This window comes from Hylobates moloch, unplaced genomic scaffold (assembly GCF_009828535.3).
Source record: "Hylobates moloch isolate HMO894 unplaced genomic scaffold, HMol_V3 SCAFFOLD_14, whole genome shotgun sequence".
Taxonomy (NCBI): domain Eukaryota; kingdom Metazoa; phylum Chordata; class Mammalia; order Primates; family Hylobatidae; genus Hylobates; species Hylobates moloch.
In genome coordinates, this window is record NW_026652289.1 from 96,691,062 (window position 1) to 96,710,971 (window position 19,910).

Here is a 19,910-nt window from a genome sequence, read left to right on the forward strand (position 1 = left end):
GGCCAAGAATAAGTTAATTCTATAGCCAATAACTAGGCTGGGGAAGTAAGTGATTGGGTACCACTCAGGGGTGTTGAGCTAGAGAGGAGCATGTTGATATCTCTGATATGGGTCAGTACTGCTCCTCATAGCATGGGTTGAAAAAGAGAACTGGAAGCACTGGAGACTAAAGAAATTCATCTATAATGACATGTTAAAACTGGCCAAGAGACTAAGGAAAGTCATCTATAATGACATGTTAAAACTGGCCAAGAGACTAAGGAAAGTCATCTATAATGCCATGTTAAAACTGGCCAAGAGAAGAATAAAGTGGTTCCCTTCCCAGGTGCCAAAAAGAGGGAGTAGTAGAAGAGAGAAAGCACATGAAGAGTTACTGATAAATAAATGAGATTATTTGAATGATTTGATTTGTTAAATCCAAAAAATACAAAGAAGATTTGGAAAAAACTTTCCAATGATAATTTATTGTAATTCCACTCATTCATATGTTCAATCACTAACTTGGTACCTACTACATACCAAACACTGGTCTAGATACTGAGTCAAAAAATAAATGTGAACCATTGAATTATACACTTTATACAACGAATTGTATGGTATATAAATTACAGCTCAAAAAAGTTGTCATTAAAATGAAACAAATGAGATATTTTCCCTGTCTTTAAGGGGCTCAGAGAAGCAAAGGGGAGACAGACAACTGCAATGCAGTGCAGTAAAGGGTTAGGACAGAAGTAAACTGAATGGGCAATATGAACACACAGAAGGAACATCTGAGCCACACTGGGGTCCAGAAGAACTAATTCATGAATGAAAAGTAAGCCAGGAAGGGGAATGCTGGAAATCAGAAGAAGGCAAAGTTGGCAAGCTCCTCACTTAAAGTGAAGACTGAATGCCAGGAGGGAAACATGAGAGATGAGGCAAGCCCAGGGCGAAGGCAGGTCATGAAGAGCCTGTGTATTACAGCCTCACTGCTGAAGGTGTGGTTCTCAATTCAGCAACACAGGCATCACCTGGGAGTTGTTAGAAATGCAGTCTCAGGCCCCGTCACAGACCTACTGAGTCAGAATCTTCCCTTTAACAAGATTCCTAGTAATTCAGATGGACACCAAAGTTCAGGAAGCATTACACTAACAAATTTATTCTCAGGACAAAATCCTATGGGGAATCATCAAGGAATTTCAAGCCAGGCAGTGGCATGATCAGATATGTGCATTACAAAGATCTCACTAGCAACAGAATGAAAAAACAGATTATAGAAAGTAAGACCAAAGATTGCTTAGGAAGCTGTTTCAGGAACCAAGAAAGAATAAGGGACCAAGCTGAGCATGGTGGCTCACGCCTCTAATCTCAGCACTTTGGGAGGCCAGGGTGGGAAGATCACTTGAGCCCAGGAGTTCAAGACCAGCCTGGGCAACATAGTGAGACCCTGTCTCCAAAAAACAGAAAATTAGCTGGGTGTGGTGGCATGCAGCTACTATAGTGCCAGCTACTTGGGGGGCTGAGGCAGAAGGATTACTTAGCTCACAAGGTCAAGACTGCAGTGAGCTATGATCACGTCACTGCACTCCAGCCTGAGCAACAGAGCAAGACCCTGTCTCAAGTAAAAAAAAAAAAAAGAAAGGAAGAAAGAAAGAAAGAAAGAAAAGATAAGGGCCCCAAATAGAGCAGTAACAGTACTAGGAAATAATAACTGATTAGGTGGGGTGCAGGGGTGTGGGGGAAAGTAACTCAAGATGATTTCTAAGTTTTGTGTTTGGGTTCCTGGAGGGATACTGATGTCATTCACCAGACAGGAAAAAGAAATAACAACAACAATTACAGTAGCTAACATTTCTTAAATATGTGCCAGGCATTATACTAAGTGCTTCCCATGTACTATCTCATTTAATCTTCATAACAACCCTATGAAGTAAGTATTATCCCATCATACAGATGAAGAAACTAAGACACAGAGAAATTAAATCAGGTAGAGTAGTATGAAGGAGGAGGGAGGAGATGACAATCGATTTTGAATATGTTGGGTTTGGGGTGCTTGTGAAGATGTCCATAAGGCAGTTGTCTGCAGGGATCTAGGTTTGTAGGGAGAGCAAGTAGACTGGAAACAGGTTTGGAAGTCATCAGCACAGGGCTGGCATCTGACTCTTCAGGAATGGATCAGGCCACAGTGGGAGGGAGTGTAGGTCAAGGACAGAGCCCAGGAACGTCAATATCTAAGGTGCAACAGGAGATAAGTGAGCTTATGAAGACGAGAAAGCAGACAGAGAGAAAGGAGAATGACAGCTATAACAGCAACAACAGCAATAACTAATACTTGTAAGAATTTACTAAATACCGGTCACTATTCTAAGCATTTCTTAATATATTATAAGTCAGTCATCATTAAAACCACATAAGGTAGGTTTTATTATCACCATTATAAAGATAAGGAAATTGAAGCATAAAGAGGTTAAGTGGCTTGCTTAAGGACACAGAGAAAGTGAATAGCAAAACCAGGATTCAAACCAAGATCCAGTATCTAGGTGTGGATTCCATGCCTTTGACTTCTGTGATGTACTGCCTCGCTCTCAGGACCGTGGGAGAGGTGGAAGGCAAGGAAGGAAACAGTTGCAACAAAGCCCTCAGAATAGTATCTGGCCTACAGTAAAGCCTCAGTAAATGTTAATCACTATTATTTGATAATTTACTGCCATGGAAGCACACATTTGACTGAGCCACAGTCTTTAGAAGAAAACAAGTAACAACTATATAAGGTTAAAAAAAATCAAGGTTTTAGTAGAGGAAGAAAAGCAAAGAAACTTCCAAGGCTGCTAAGGCTTCAACTCAGTTTCCTATGCCTTTAATGTCTAAGGCTCCCGGGTCTGTGGCTCCTGCCATGATCCTAGTCCTTCGGAAGGGCTGCTACACACAGCGATGACCTGAAGGCCTCACTAATCCCAAAACACCTTCTGACTGCTATAAAGATTCCATTCTATGGCGCTCCTTTAGCATTGGGCATATTTTGCTCCGTTCTAATTGTTTTACAAAGCAGGTAGTTGATGCTGAAGGACTCTCGGGTTCTCAACTGTCCCCGAAAGCAAATGCATGGCCTCCTCCAGACACTGTTAATTTGTTCTAATTAGGAGGACATGTCTACAACGTCCTGATAACATATTATCAGGTAATTTTCAAACTAAAATTATATCATGTACAGTAATTTAGAAGCTTCATGTTTTTTCTCTTTTCAAAATTCTTTCTAGTTCAACTATTCTCTCTGGCACAGATTCATCCAAGATCAAGAAACAGAGTGAATAAAAGCAACAATAACGACAATGGTCAGAAAAAGAAGCAGTTTCAATTTTTAAAAGGTTAAATTTTTGAAACGAACTTATATGTTTCTAGTCTAAGAAAATTTCTCAAAACAGAATAAAGGTATTAAAAAGCAGAAAGCATCTTCTAGAAGTGGGACATCTGGTCACCCTATCCCTCAGGCAATGCACATAAAGATGCTATTTTTAAAATGAAGTGAATGTGAATGCCCTATCCTGCATAAATACAAATGCTAATTCTTGCTAGGGAGACTTGAATTCTAAAATTAACTAAAACTGACTAAGCAGACTTATGAACAAAGATGCTCACCGTAGCATATCACTTCCATTAGTGAAAAATGCCCAGCAGTAAATACATTTTGGTATACCCAGATGACTGAATATTATGCTGCCATTAAAAATATTTTCAGTGGGCTGGGGGCGGTGGCTCACACCCATAATCCCAGCACTTTGGGAATCTGAGGTGGACAGATCACCTGAGGTCAGGAGTTCAAGACCAGCCTAGCCAACATGGTGAAACCCCGTCTCTACTAAAAATACAAAAAATTAACTAGGCGTGGTGGCAGGCGCTTGTAATCCCAGCTACTCCATGCGCCTGTAATCCTAGCTACTCCAGAGGCTGAGGCAGAAGTATTACTTGGACCTGGGAGGCAGAGGTTGCAGTGAGCCGAGATCGCGCCAATGTGCTCCAGCCTGGGCAACAAGAGCGAAACTCCGTCTCAAAAAATATATATACAGATATATTTTTTCAACGAATATTTATTGATATAAATTATCACAATACATAATAAGTTTAAAAATCATTTTAAAAATCATTACCATTTGTGAATATAGACAAAAGACTTAACAAAGTAAATCAGTAGTTGACAATGATTATTTCTAGGTGGTATAATTAGTTTATTTTAACTTTCTTCCTTTATCTGTTCTGTGTTATTCAAATAATCCAGATTAGCTACAAGGCATCACAAGCAGAAAAAAAATGCTTATAAATCAACTTTTAAAAAAAGTTTTCCCAATTAATCCTAATTTCCCAATTAACTTCTTCCTACTTGTTCTTACCCTAGTTGAAGGCTTATCATCTAGTTTAGTGGTTTCAAGAGTGTGTGTGATTCTCCCCCATCCCCACCATCCCAAGAGAGATCTAGCAATGTCTGTAGGCAATATTGGTTGTCACAACTAGGGATGGAGGGTGCTACTGGGTCTCCTAGATAGAAGTCAGAGATTTGGCTAAACATACAACAATACACAGGAGAGCCACCCCTCCCACAAAAAAAAAAAAAAAAAAAGAATTATCCAGCCTACTATCAGTGGTGCAGAGGTTGAGAAATTTTGGTCAACGATGAAAAAAATTAGTATAAACAGTAAGAGTGGGTTAAAATGCAATAGTAACTCTAAGGGGCTTAACTTTTTCATTTCTAAAATAAGAAATACACATTCTGACTTTATGAAAATGCAATCTAGGTTGTGGACCAAAATTCCTTATTATTAAGATATACATTTCCCAGTTTTACAGACAGCGTCTCCAGAAAAATTCTGCTCCCAACCCAACCATGCTGCTTACCAAACTAGAAGATTTTTTTCTGAGCTTAAGCATTGAGAGACCAACCCTGTGTAAAAGTTGTTTAAGTACTAGCAGAAAAATGTTTTAAGGTGAGAATTTATCTTTAAAGGAATATCTAGTCATCTTACTGTAATGTAGACCAGTATGGTAAGCTAAAAAACTAAGGTTGAACTAGTCTAGTCTAACTAGTCTAAAACTAGTCTAACACAAAAGCGTTTGTTTGAAACACACACACACACTCACACACACAGAAAATGATTTATGCAAACTCATAAAAAATGACTTCCTTTGTGATATCAGATCAGGGAGTGGTAATAAAGCAAAAGCAAAAATGAAGTTCCCTGCTCAATCTAAGTTATGAAAAAAAGATTCACTCTTTAGTAACTTATTTTATTCCCTTATAGGTGTGGGATGTATATATACTTCGTCATAACAAATCATAACAGGGCATAAGGAGTGGGTAGATAAAATTAAATAGTAGGGGGATAAAGAGGATGAACAGGTGGAAGGAAGAGAACAGAAGACAGACTACCACTAGACATGAACAAGGGATAACGGACAGACAAAAAGAAATTGTGCAACTTATCTCTGGATGAAAATGGGGGAAGAGAATAATGTATGCATGCAAGGATGTGAAGAAAATAAGGGGAAATAAAATGCTGAGGAAATACGGTAGAAAGAAATCAGTAAGAAAGGTGACATAGGGTTCATAGCCCCCAAATTAAGACTGAATAATGGCCGGGCATGGTAGCTCCCGCCTATCATCTCAGCACTTTTGGGATAATTAAGTGGGAGATTGCTTGAAGCCAGGAGTTTGAGACTAGTCTGAGAAACAAAGTGAGACTCTGTCTCTACAAAAATTTAAAAATTAGCCAGGCATGGTGGCATGTGCCTACAGTCCCGGTTACTCAGGAGGCTGAGCTGGGAGGGCTGCTTGGGCGCAGGAGTTTGAGGCTGCAGTGAGCTATGCTTGCACTACTGCACTCTAGTGTGGGCAACAGAACGAGACGTTGTCTAAAAAAAAAAAAATTAATAATAATACATGAAAAATCAAAATAGAAGACTGAATAAAAGTAATTTTCAAAATTTCGATTTCTAACATGCTATCAGTAACATTTGCTTGCACAGACGCTCCATGGCTTTTTTTTTTTTTTTTTTGAGACCGAGTCTTGCTTTGTCACCCAGGCTGGAGTGCACCGGCACGATCTCAACTCACTGCAACCTCTGCTTCCCGGGTTCAAGCAATTCTCCTGCCTCAGCCTCCTGAGTAGCCGGGATTACAGGCACACGCCACCACGCCCGGCTAATTTTTGTATTTTTAGTAGAGACAGGGTTTCACCATGTTAGCCAGGCTGGTCTCAAGCTCCTGACCTAATGATCCGCCTGCCTTGGCCTCCCAAAGTGCTGAGATTACAGGCATGAGCCACCGCACCTGGCCTGGCTTTTATTTTTCAATCCAAAATGATTCCCTAGGGGAGATACCTAATGTCCCCTGGTCAAGCAAAATTTCCCATTCTTCTGCTCAAAGATCAGAAAAGGAGGGGCAGAATTCAATGACTATCATTTCCAGTGACCTATTCATAGCATACATGGACTGAGGGTAGTTGTTTATTTTGACTACCTAGCACTTTTCCTTCCAATGGCGAACAGCTCACAGGCATCTCATGAGGTTGGAGTGGGACTATCAATCACAGTGCCCTGTCCTCCCCCTGACCTCTGGGCTGAGCACAGACTTGACCACTCATGGTGCTCCTCACCTACTGCCTAGAGGCCACAATGAAAGGAGAAGGCACATGACCAGAATTCCTCTATCAGGCTCTCTTCCTCCAGGCCCAGTGCTGTAAGATCATGTGATCTGCAGGTGCCACTGACCATCTTTTCACCCCTAAAAAAAGCTGTCCTGAGGATGAAACCAATGTCAGACAGCATATGAGAGTCAGTGAAGAGAGCCCCAATGACCAAGTCTGAGCCTTGATTCCAGCCATGCCTAGATTTTTAAGTCACATGAGCAAATAAACTCCTCTTTGGCTTTCAGTTTGGGTTTCTGTTTCTTCCAACTAAAGCAGCTGTGGCTGGTAAACTAACACTGTTAAAGAGAGGTTTGGTAAGTCAATGTGCCAAACCTCTCATCCATAAATTACCCAGGCCCTCTCTATTTACATCCTGTATCTCAGCTAATACCATAACTTGAGGTAATGACTTTCAGAAACGTAAAATGTAAATGTTTAAAGTAGAAATTCATTTAAAATGGCATATATTGATTTGTTTCAAGATCTAAAACATATCCCTACTAAACTGAGATTTGATGTTACAAACTTCCACTATTCTGGATGTCAAATAGTCTACTATAGGGCTGGGCACAGTGGCTCACGCCAGTAATCTCAGCACTTTGGGAGGCCAAGGCAGGCGGATCACATGGTCAGGAGTTCGAGACCAGCATGGCCAGTATTGTGAAACCCCATCGCTACTAAAAATACAAAAATTAGCCAGGGGTGGTGGCACACACCTGTAGTCTCAGCTACTCGGGAGGCTGAGGCAGAAGAATCGATTGAACACAGGAGGCGGAGGTTGCAGTGAGCTGAGATCACGCCACTGCACTCCAGCCTGGGTGACAGAGCAAGACTCCGTCTCAAAAAAAAAAAAAAAACTCTACTGTATTCCCAGCTCACCTTCATCTTTCTAAACTAGAGAGTTCTACATTTTTAATCTGTCTACGCCTCTTCACTGCCCTGATCATTTTACTTCTCCTATTCTGAAATTTCTCTAGTTTCATGTATATTTGTCAAGAAGTAGAAATCCCAACCACACATGCAGGATTCCTGGCCAGGACTATATGTTTTTGTATATGTGACAAAAGATGGACAAAACCTATCTTTTTTGTGTATCCAGTTTCCCTCTAGTCCAGCATCTTGCCCACATTTTTGGCCACAGTAGTACATTAGGCCACAGGAGGTAGATACATGGTCCTCATGAACACTTAGTACATTATGCACAATGCACTTCTCCCTTGATTTCAATCAAGTTTAGAACCATTATTTTGAAATCAAAAAATAATTACATCATCCCTAAGTTCTACAATTGGCAAAAAGCCTTTGCTGTACAAGGAGATATTTAATGCTAATGTCTGCTAGTTAAAAAGAATTCCAAGTGAGGAGGGCTTAGAAGAGAAATGGAGAATGCCTGAGGCATGAAGAGCCAGGGGTAAGTTTCTGCAAAGTTTAGATTGTATCAGCACAAACTCAGACTGATGTTACAACCAAGACAGATGGGGAAGAGGAACTGTTAAAGGGCATTTCAGAAGGCATCAAAGGCAGACATCATTAATAAAGGCAAAGTGGTCAGTGTGTGAAGGAAAGATTAAACAAAAACCATCTAAACTCCTTTTACATCCACTTCCACCTCCCACTGAAAATGAAACTCCACAGCCATGATCTCCAATGCCAGGCCTTTGTAATAAGTATCTCTATTGGTTGGGCTAAGGTGGAACCATAGCATTCATTTTGGAAAAACCAAAAAGAAAAAACTTCCTTCTGCCCTAATGAGCAAGCATAACTCCAGTAAACTCCTTGAAGATGTTGGGGAAGATAAGAGACAAAGCACAAGGGAACTTTTGGGGTGATGGAAATGTTCTGCATCTTGTTTGTGGTGGCGGTTACATGACAGAATATATGTGTCAAAACTCATCAAACTGTACACTTAAAATGAGGGACTTTTCAAGTATATTATACTCAATAAAGTTGATGAAAGATTGGGAGTGGGGTGGTGCTGGAGAGAAAAGGACAAACTCCCCAGGAAGACAAATAGAATAAGTCTAGGAAGACCACTGTAGGATGGAGCACATGCCTTCAGGTGAGGTGGAAGCGGAATTGCTCGCATAATATTTTGCCGATAGCCAGACATTACTCCATAGATCAGAAGTTTATATTTCCAACAGTACCTCATACTTCACTGTGAATTGCCTCAAGTGGAGACAAATACATCCAAGTCTATCCTCTAGTGGACCACATACTCCTGAATTCTCCCAATGGAGGCGAAATTTATCAAAAAATGAAAAACAGAGAAACTAAATTACCTTCTGAGGTAAGAAGTAAGACGGATCATCTCTCCTCTCCCACATTCTCCCATACAAGAGTTAGCATTCCCTGTCACGCCTCCCCTGAGGTTATAGTTAAATCCCTGGAAGCCTATTCATAAACCTTCCTCCAGTTCTCTTTCATTATTAAAAAAAAAAAAAAAAAAAAGCCAAAAGTACCAGGAAGATTTAAAATATGTGGCAGCAGCAATTCTTATTAGAATCAGAATCTCTCTGTAATCTTTTCTGGACAATACACGAAACTTTCACACTTCAAGAAACAGTAACACATTTCAAGAGGAAATAATGGGCATTTCGCTTTGTCAAGCTGTGTAAAGAAGTATTTCTTAGTAGCATTCAAGTTCCACAGAGGCAGTCAAAATTTGTGATGAAACAGGAATTAACTTTCAGTTTCCAAGCCTGGAGCTACTGGCATTATTTCATCCTACTCCTGCTCCTTCCCATCCTATATGTAATCCATCTGGGAGAGACCTGTCTCTCAGATTTGTCCTCTTCTTTCCCACACCTTCTGCCCCTGCCTCAGTCCACCAGACCTTCACCACTTCACATTTTGTTTCCTGAAAGTTTCCTGGTCTTCCTGGTTCCCGGTTCTATTACTCATCCTGTTTCACATGCCTGAAAATGTGTTTACCTGTGTAACCACATCTTTCTATCCTGCTTCGTCCCTACAAGTGGACTGATCATGCCAAACCGTTATTTTCATTCCATCCCTCCCCTGCTTAAGTATTCATTCAACAAATATTCAATGAGCAGCTACTCTGTGGAAGACACTGTGCTAGGCTCTAAGGAGGTAAACAAAACAGCATCTCAGGGGGCTCAGAGTATCTTGGGAGTGGTAAACATATACACAAATACAGTAACCATAATAAGACAGAAACATGTTTGGGACATTAAGACAGAGAAAAAGAGTACTAGGCCTGGCGCGGTGGCTCACGCTTGTAATCCCAGCACTTTGGGAGGCCGAGGCGGGCGGATCACGAGGTCAGGAGATCGAGACCACCGTGAAACCCCGTCTCTACTAAAAATACAAAAAAAAATTAGCCGGGCGTGGTGGCGGGCGCCTGTAATCCCAGCTACTCGGGAGGCTGAGGCAGGAGAATGGCGTGAACCCGGGAGGCGGAGCTTGCAGTGAGCCGAGTGTCTCGAAAAAAAAAAAAAAAAAAAGGGTACTAGTGGGAGTTCCAGATCTGAGCTATCAGCTGGATGTCAATTGAAATTAGAATTGATATAGAAGAAGCCAAATGTGAAAGACAAGAAAAAAGATACGGAGGTTTCCAAGCTGAGGAACTAGGAGAACAGCAACGTTACCAGGCCTAGGAACATCAGGAGGAAATTCAAATGGAAAGGGCATGACAGGAGACTTGAGGACAGCTAACGTCCTTGCCAAACTCCAAGTCAGGGCACGTGATCAGAGATGAGATTTCTGTTCCTCTTCAAGATGTTGGAAGCAGTCTGAGAAACACAGTCTCGACATGGAAGTATTAGAATTTCCAGGATCAATAGTTTGAAGAGACAGTGCCATAGAATATAAAAGTGGATCTATCCCAGAAAAAATCTAGGCCATGTGGCTCCTGTACATATGAGAGGATATGTTGGGAATGGAAAGTTACACATATACAATCTACTGACCTTAAGAGCTGTTTCATCTAGGCAAGTTAACATGGTTTGCAAATGTGGAATTTTAGATTGTCTTTGCACTGTTACAATACTCAGCATCTTAGCACACATGGGAACCTCCTAATCAAACAGCTTCAGGTAAAAACAAAACAAAACACAAAAATAAACAAAAAAATTAAAACTTTTTTAAAATTAAAAATAAGCCAGGCATGGTGGCTCATGTCTGTAATCTCAACACTTTGGGTGGCCGAGGCAGGAGGATCACTTGAGCTGAGGAGTTAGAGATCAGCCTGGGCAACATAGCAAGACCCTGTCTCTATAAAAAGTACAAAAATTAGCTGGGTATGGTAGCACATGTCTGTAGATTCAGCTACCCAGTAAGGTGAGGTGGGAGGATGGCTTGCATCTGGGAGGTCGATACTGCAATGAGCCATGTTCACACCACTGCACTCCAGCCTGGACAACAGAGTGAGACCCTGACTCTAAATAAATAAATTAATTGATTAATTAAATAGGCTGGGTGTGGTGGCTCATGCCTGTAATCCCACACTATGGGAGGTGGAAGCAGGAGGATCACTTGAGTCCAGGAGTTTAAGACCAGCCTGGGCAACATATTGAGACAATCTCTAGAAGACATTTAAAAATTAGCTGGGTGCATAGCTGTGGTCCCAGCTACTCACGAGGCTGAGGTGGGAGGACAGCTTGAGCCCAGGAGTTAAAGGCTACAGTGAGCCATGTTCATTTCACTGCACTCCAGCCCGGGTGACACAGTGAGACCCTGTCTCAAAAAAAATAAAAAATTAAAAAAAAAAAAAAAAAACAGTTTCAGGTAATCTTGACCATTCTACAGCATTTATGGTGCTATCCATGGTGCCTGGGAACATGATGACAGGAGGAATAGCACGCCATTCATTATAATGCTCCTGGTAATCCTTCTAGGTTTAATTGATAAACCCTACTCCACAAATGTAGAATTGCTTCTAATTACCAAAAGCACCTATGGGTGATGTATGATATAAATATCCACTGGCAAGTCAAGACTAGCAAATATTTTCAAAATCAGAAGCAATGAGACATCATAGTTTCCTTCAATTCTTTTGGGAGCAAGGCAGGTTGACCACAAACAAATCAACATACTACTCTGTGAATAAACCAAAAACCATTGAATAGTACACTTTAAATGGTGAATTATATGGTATAAGACTCGTATCTCAATAAAGCTGTTATTTTTAAAAATCAACAAAACATGTTTTAACCAAAATATTAGTTTTCAGAAATGTATCCCAAGAACCTAGCTATTGCCCTTAAAATGTTTATACTGCTGGAAAAATTTACAAAATGGAAGCCTTGTTAAATTGCTGCGACAAAACCATTATCGTTCTGGCTAAAAAGAAGAAATTGAACAGTCTCTTGTCCTTCACTGTAATAGGAACTGATCTGTATCACACATCAAAATCTGCCCTTAAGATCTGAATGACATTTTTTTAAAGAGCACTTTTCAGATTTAACCACAATGTTAAATACCATAATTATGGCATGTCACTAATACATCTTTCCTTGTAATCTATCCTAGAACTTCCTTCCTATAATCCTCTGCAAGGGGAAGATCCTTGTGCTTATCCACTGATAATACTTCTAATGATTTTCCTATTCCTCTAGTAATTACAATAGTAGTTTTTATCTCTGGAATCAGCCCAACCTTCCCCATGTTCCAACCCATTCCCTAACTTCTACTAATAAATATCATACCAGCTGTCTGCCTGCTGTTGAGGTAACAGCAGGTTATTTATGCCCCTATAGATTCAAACTGGGTCAAGAATGTAAGAAGCAAACTATGAGTGTGTTGAGGGAAAAGACTATACCTTGTTCAATGTTAAATCCTCTAAACATTAAGCAAAGTACCTGGCACACAGGATGCCTGATAAGTATTTCTGCTTGTCATTAAGCTAAGGCCCATTCACAAAAAGAATTAGCCAACAAATAACCAAGTAACCAGACTATGAATCAGGCATAAGTGTATTTAGAAGAAGGCAGCGTAAGCCCCAACTTCAGTCTTGATCTCTAAGCCAGTCTGCCTTTATAATGACAAACAGGTTAAAAAGAATTTTTTTTTGAAACATGGTCTTGCTCTTTTGCCCAGGATGGAGTGCAGTGGCACAGTCATGGCTCACTGCAGCCTCAACCTCCCAGGCTCAAGCAATCTTCCTGCCTCAGCTGATCATCCTGCCTCAGCTCTCGAGTAGCTGGGACCTGGGACCGCAGGCGTGACTACCACGCCCAGCTAATTATTTATTTATTTATTTATTTTATTTATTTTTTTTTTTGAGACAGTGTTTCGCTCTTGTTGCCCAGGCTCGAGTGCAATGCGCGATCTTGGTTCACTGCAACCTCCGCCTTCCAGGTTCAAGCGATTCTCCTGCCTCAGCCTCCTGAGTAGCTGGGATTACAGGCATGCGCCACCAGGCCTGGCTAATTTTCTATTTTTAGTAGGGTTTTGCCATGTTGGTCAAGATGGTCTCAAACTCCTGACCTCAGGTGATCCACCCACCTTGGCAACGTGTTGGGATTACAGGCATGAGCCACCATGCCCAGCCTAGTTTTTTAATTTCTTGTAGAGACCAGGTCCCATTATGTTCCTCAGGTTGTTAGAAGGTAAATTTTAAAATAGACTGTGATAAAGCTGTGACAGAAGCCCAAAACTTTACCATTTACAAATCACAACATCTTTTCAATTTTTTCTCCCAAATTATCTTGGGGGGAAAAAAGCATTCGAAATCCAACAACAATTTATTATCCACTCAGTCTCTAGTTAAGCAGCCTACTATTAGGTGACTCAAAGATGACTGCTCACCATCTAGAATGGAGGGTGTCCAATCTTTTGGCTTCCCTGGGCCACACTGGAAGAATTGTCATCTTTGGCCACACATAAAATACACTAATGATAAATGATGATTGAAAAAACAAATGCAAAAAAAAAACCCAAAAAACTCATGTTTTAAGAAAGTTTACGAATTTGTGTTGGGGCACATTCAAAGCCGTCCTGGGCCCGCATGCGGCCCATGGGCTGCGAGTTGGACAAACTTGATGTAGAAGTGGAGGGGAGGGGCTACACAAGGTAACCAAGGAATGTTTACAGACTGATTATCTCTTCATGTGAAAATGATTTTGATATTTCTTAATATCGACCTCATAAGTTCCTTATGAGGATTATGAGTTCATATTTTTAAAATGCTTAAAACAGTACCTGGCACATAGTAAGCATCATATTAAGTGTTTAAGTTACTTTTTTAAATGAGTTTCTAATTGCATTCATTCATATGTTAGAGATCTACAATGTCTAAAGAAATTACCAGGTTGAGAGAGAAGTTCCAATTGTACAGTCCTTAAATCTAAAACTAGAAAGAAAGAGGTCTCAGAGAATGTTTCATGTAAGCTCATTTCATGGTTGAATAAATTAATCATATATCTCATATTTGCAGAGAAATTCATAGGTTACAAAAAGCTTTCACAACTATTATTAAGTCTGATTCTCACAACAGCTTGTAAAGGATGCAAGGCAGGTATAATTAACTGCATTTACTCAGGAGGAAATCGAACCAGAGATGTTAAGTGACGTGTCCAAGGTCACAGTTAGTAAGTCCCGGCTTGAATCCAGGTCTCTTGATGCCCAGTCTTCTTTCCTCTATAAAACACACTGCAACTTGGGCCCTGGACTTGAGTCACATTTGGAAACAATGATTCCAGTGATTACAGGACCCTAAATAAAAGTTCTATTGCAAAAGCTAATGTGAAAAGGCAACTCTATTAACTCCATGTAGAAGTAATCAATATCTGGCAAAATATCTACCTACACATGAGTGTAGAGTATAAAATGCCATGATTACATATATTCACAAAGGTCATCACAAATCTGCACAGCACTCAAGTGACAGTTCTCCATAATATGCCATTCAGAGATCGCCAGACCCTGAGAATATTGATGTCAGTCTAAGAAAAGACTGCCACTTCCCTTAAAGCAAACCCAGAAGGGAAAGGCTTGCCCCAGAGGATGGTGAAGACATGGAGCCTAACAAGGCTCTGCGGGATTACACGCAGGTTGCCAACTCCCAGCGATAAATGAGTACCGACCCTCCCAGCCGGTGAATCAGCTCGCGTTCATCCGGCAGCATCTTTCCCCGGGGCTCGCCACCCCCAGCGCAGGTAAACTGGGGAGCTAAAGGTGATACGGCCACCATTTGCAGGATTCAAAATAACCTCACAGAAAGGCTAGCTGGCGGTAGAAGCGGCACTGCATACCAACACAGGACGTTATTTTAAGCGCGTGTCCCCACGAGAGAAACCATCCGATCTACCGGAGCAAGCATCTCCCACCCGCCGGGAATTTTCCAAAGCCAAGCAGGAGGGGAGGCACGCCCGCCCTGCTAAATCCACATGGGTCCCCTTTCCACTCGGAAGCCCGCTCTGCCCCCAGCTCGAGCAGCGCGGCAGGGGCCTGGGAGACCCCCGAGGCGGGCCTCCCTCCGCCGCCTTAACCGTCTCGCCCGAAAGAGGAAGGTGCCGCAGGGGGTGACCGGCGGGCAGGGCCGAGGGTTCTGAGGCGCTGAAGGGGGTGGCCTGGGTGGGCCCGGCGCTCCCGCCCCCTCCCCAGCCTGACAGCTGGCGGCGAGGGCCGCGCAGCCCCAGTCCCCGACGCCGGCCGCGGAGTGCCTTACCTTTGTGTAGAGCTCCGACGCAGCCATGGCGGGCCCCGCGCGCCTACGCCCCCCGCCTGTGCGGAGGCGGCACCTCGCCTGGGCGGCCGCCCGAGCGAACTAGGAAGCGCCCGCAGCCGCCGGCAGGGAGCAGGGCAGGGCAGGACCGGGCGGGGCGGGCAGCGCGGGGCGGGGCGGGGCGAGGCGGGGCGGGGCGGGGCGCCTCAGGCGCTGGCGGCCTGCGGGGGCCTCGCCATCACTCCCGGGCTCGCCGCGAGCAGCCGCGAGCGCTCCACCTGCCTGGGGTCCTAGGGGTCGCCGCCGCCGCCGCCGCCGCAGCCACCTCGGCGGCCCGCAATGCTGCCTCCGCTGCCGCCGCCGCCACCACCACCGCCGCCGCCCTGTGCATTATGGGAGCGGGAGGAGGCTGCGCTCCGGCGCTGCCACCGCGGCTGCTCTGGGCTCTCTCGGGCTCACGCTGCCTCCCATCGGCTGCGAGCACAGAGCATCATCATCATCATCAGCCTGCCAGCCGGCGCCGCCGCCGCCTCCCGCGCTGCCGAGGCCCGGAAACCCGCCCGGGACATTGGCCCCGAGGGCGCGGCACACCCCGGGCGCCCCCACCCCGAAGCGAGCCCGGGACTCTGCTGCGGAGCCCCCGCAGTGGGGCAGCCGTGGCAGGGGCTGTCACTGTGTCCAAGTAAACGATGGGAGCCTCCAGGCTGCTCCTCCCTTCCTTCCAAGCATTCCTAGGGAGAGGATTTAGGGGAAAACGTCCTGAAAAACTGTAGAATAACCCAGAACTGCAGAAGAGCCTTGTCAGCAGCAGTGACCCGGGAGATGGGCAATGCAGGACCGGGAATCTCAGGTTAAGGATGATCACCAAGGTCATTCCGAGCACCTCGACGTCTGCAGCAAAGCCGTCTCCTGATGCCAAAGGGCAGGGGCCGCTTCTAAGCTACAGAAACTTAAGTGACTTTGAAACGAGATAGCCCCAGGGGACAGCCCAGGTGCCTCTTTCCTAGACCTGTACGTTGGCAGAGATGCAGCTACCCTTCTGTCTCAGCCTTCTTCCCGTCCTCTTCTCTCCTGGTGATTGTCGGCTCCATGGTGGCACCTGAAGTTTATCCGGTTGCCACCTGAAAATGACGGAGTACTTACATGGAAAATCTGTATTACAGTTTAACTCAGCATCGAAAGGGCAAAGCCGCCCTCACTCTCCTCACGGTGATCCTTGCACATCCAGCACAAGAATGCGGTCTTTCTACTCCCAACCCTGCGCTGTCTTCATCCTCTATCTTCTCCCCACCCTCATTTTCGTTTCTGGTTGAATAATCTTCATTCTTTTTGTGGTTTGTTTAATGCCTGCCTCTTTGTAGTGCCCTCATCTCTCGTTTCTTTGAACTACAACTGGTCCCCAGTGCCTGTCATGGTAATCTGGTAGACCATTTCTATCACGAACAACCCTCATGGCTGAGGTCCCCGGTTGTGTGTGTTGTGTGCGTGTGTATTTGGAGAAAGACCATTCACTGAAAGGAACAGGGGGCCAGTCCTTACTCCCTGGAACTCAGCCCTCTCCTCTTCGCCCACAATCCCCTCAGAAATGCTAGAGGGAATGTCTACAGAGTCGAAAGCCCTACAGATTTGTCTCTGTTCCTTCCCATTGTAAAACCAAATCGCTTTCATGTTTCTGGGACCCACCCTTTCTTCACCCAGACATAAAAAGAGAGAACGTGTGCAGTGACGACCAGCGGAACGGAAGGAGCACTGGATTGAGATTTAGTAGGCCTGGCTCCTAGCCTTGCAGTTTCTTCATGTCGTGTGCAAGGTGGTAACCACTCCGCCTGTTTTCTCACTTTCAAATAATACCTGTCTCTCAGGACTGTCGAGAAATGCTGAGTATACTGAGAAAAAAAAAAAAACTAAAAAACCGGAAGAGTTCTTGTAGGTGTGAATGCTTTCTTCGCTTTCTATTTTTTTTCAAGTGATGAGGAGAAAAAGGAAACGGGAATTATCCTCTTATAAGTCCAGAACACATGCATTCGACCACTCAAATATTTGGGGCCATACTAAGAGGAAGGTAATGGAGATGAGGAGGAGAAGAGTTTTGTGTTTTTATTTATTGATTGATTGATACTGAGTCTTGTTCTCTTGCCTAGGCTGGAGTCCAGTGGCACGATCTCAGCTCACTGCAACCTCTGCCTCCCAGGTGCAAGCAATTCTCGTGCCTCAGCCTCCTGAGTAGCTAGGATTACAGGTGCCCACCACCACGCTCGGCTAATTTTTGTATTTTTAGTAGAGACGGGGTTTCACCATGTTGTCCAGGCTGGTCTCAAACTCCTGACCTCAGGCTATCCGCCCGCCTCTGCCTCCCAAAGTTCTGAGATTACAGGAATGAGCCACCACGCCTGGCTGGGTTCTGTATTCTTGACCTTACTTTACTTTGTTCAGAAAAAAAGCAGAGTAAAAAGCCAGAAGCAGCAAAGGGAAGCCCCGAGGGGTGGCCTCCGCTAACTTCCATGTATACCTTCATAGTCACTAGTGAGGTGTAGAAATAAATCAGCAATAGATACAGCTTCTGAGGGTTTAGGATCCCCCTCTCAAAGAGTAGCCAGAGGGTAGTGTAATTTTAAGTTGTTAAAGTTTTCCGTTATTGCTTTATTATTGGGAACATTTTTATGTAGGGTGTTTTCAAATGAAAACAATGTCTAGGTTTATATGAAAAATTCCATTCCTTATTTTCAACAAATATTGGGAGCTATCATATGCCAGACATTGTTCTACATGTTGAGAATTCATGCATGAGCAAAACAGATGAAGAGCCCTGACCCCATGGAGCTTCCCTTCTAGTCAGGGAGAAAGGCAATGATAGAGTTAGAAGGTAAAGGTGGTACGTGGTGTATTAGTTTCCTAGGGCTGCCATGATAAAGTAATACAAACTGTGCTTAACCAACGGAGAGTTATTATCTCACAGTTCTGGAGTCTAGAAGTCTGAGATCAAGGGGTTGGCAGGGTTAGTTCCTTCTGAGGACTGTGAAGGAGAACCTGTTCCTTGCCTCTCTCCTGCCTTCTGATAGTTTGTGGACAATCTTTGGCATTTGACATTGTTTAGCTTTTGCTGCATCCCCCAATCTCTGCCCTCATCTTCACGTGGCAGGCTCCCTGTGAGTGCGCATGTCTCTGTATCCAAATTGCCCCTTTTTATAAGGACACAGTCATAATTGAATTAGGGCCCAACCCACTACCCTCATCCTAAGCTGATCATCTGCAAAGATGGCGTTTCCAAATAAGGTCAAACTCACAGGGATGGTGGGGTGGGGAGAGGTCAGAACTTCAACATTTTTTGAGGGACATAACTCAAACCAGAACAATATGCGATGAGAAAAAACATACAGAGAAGAAAGGATTTGGGGAAAGAAGCAATTTGAATTAGGGTAGTCATCAAATTCCAATTGAATTATTTTTAATTGAGGGCTTATTAGATGTCAGCACTTAAGATAATAAAGATGTAGAGATGAGCGAAACATGATCACTGGCCTGGAGGAGCTCACTGCAAGGGGTGGCTGGAGGGGTAGCAGAAGAGGCAGTCCTTGCTGCACGGTCATACGAAATAGTAAGTAATTCTGCAAGATTGGCCCAATTCTAGAAGTAGAAGCACAGTGCTGTGTTACTGGTTATATATAGTACATCAGTTGAGATTGACATATCCTAATATTTAATGCTTCAGAGGACTAGGTACTGGGCACAGGTGACATTTAAGTCAGCGAGAAAGAACTCCAAATAGTTCATTGAGAGATCCAAGTGGTGATATGGATGGGAAGTCGTTTGTGGTTGAAGGACGTGTCAGGGAACAGCATGAGGAAACGAAGCTATGGAACAGAAAGTCAAGAATACAGTAAGGCTAACTGAAAAGACTTTTGAAAGATGGGAGGCAAGTATCCGGAACTGCTTGGCTTCCCACCTCTTCCCTTCCCCAACTCCAGCTGGTTATCCTAGCTGCCCCTCACCTGTGAGCTTAGGCAACCCTAGGAAAGGAGGATAAAAAAGTGCTGTACTTAAAAGGTACAATACTTAATTCAATATCAACTAAATAATATATGTGAAAATTTTATGTGCAAAGTATATTGTAAATGTAAATTATTTTATTTTTTTATTTTTGGAGACAGAGTCTCACTCTGTCGCCCAGGCTGGAGTAGACTGGCATGATCTCAGCTCGCTACAATCTCCACCTCCCTCTCAGGTTCAAGTGATTCTCCTGCCTCAGCCTCGTGAGTAGCTGGAATTACAGGCATATGCCACCGCCACCAGCTAATTTTTGCATTTTATAGTACAAGCAGGGTTTCACCATGTTGGCTAGGCTGGTCTTGAATTCCCGAACTCAAGTGACCCTCCACCTGTCTTGGCCTCCCAAACTGCTGGAATTATGGGTGTGAGCCACCGCACCTGGCCTATTACTATTATTTTTATTCCCGATACCTATTACTATAATTCTGGATTCTAATCTTGTGTGTCCTAACATACCTGTCTGATCTCTGGTCTTTTGTACCCCAGTCTTCTAGCCTGTGTCCTGACCACCTGCTATTTGACCAGCTTCTGTATCTCTATACTTAGCTCCATGGCACCTGATTGCTTCAAACACTGAT

General features: G+C 43.6%; 1 protein-coding gene across 2 annotated transcripts in view; it reads right to left on the reverse strand.

Moving 5' to 3' along the window:
- MYO5A (myosin VA) overlaps positions 1-15,427 on the reverse strand; it is a 223,721-nt gene extending 208,294 nt beyond the window's left edge. Inside the window, exon 1 of one of the 2 annotated variants that reach the window (XM_058427106.1) lies at positions 15,289-15,427. In XM_058427106.1, coding sequence (XP_058283089.1) covers positions 15,289-15,315 — 27 coding nt within the window. In that variant the 5' untranslated portion in view covers positions 15,316-15,427. The remainder of the gene's footprint in view (positions 1-15,288) is intronic. The other variant, XM_032174208.2, reaches the window with a different exon arrangement.
- Between the last annotated feature and the right edge of the window lie 4,483 nt (positions 15,428-19,910).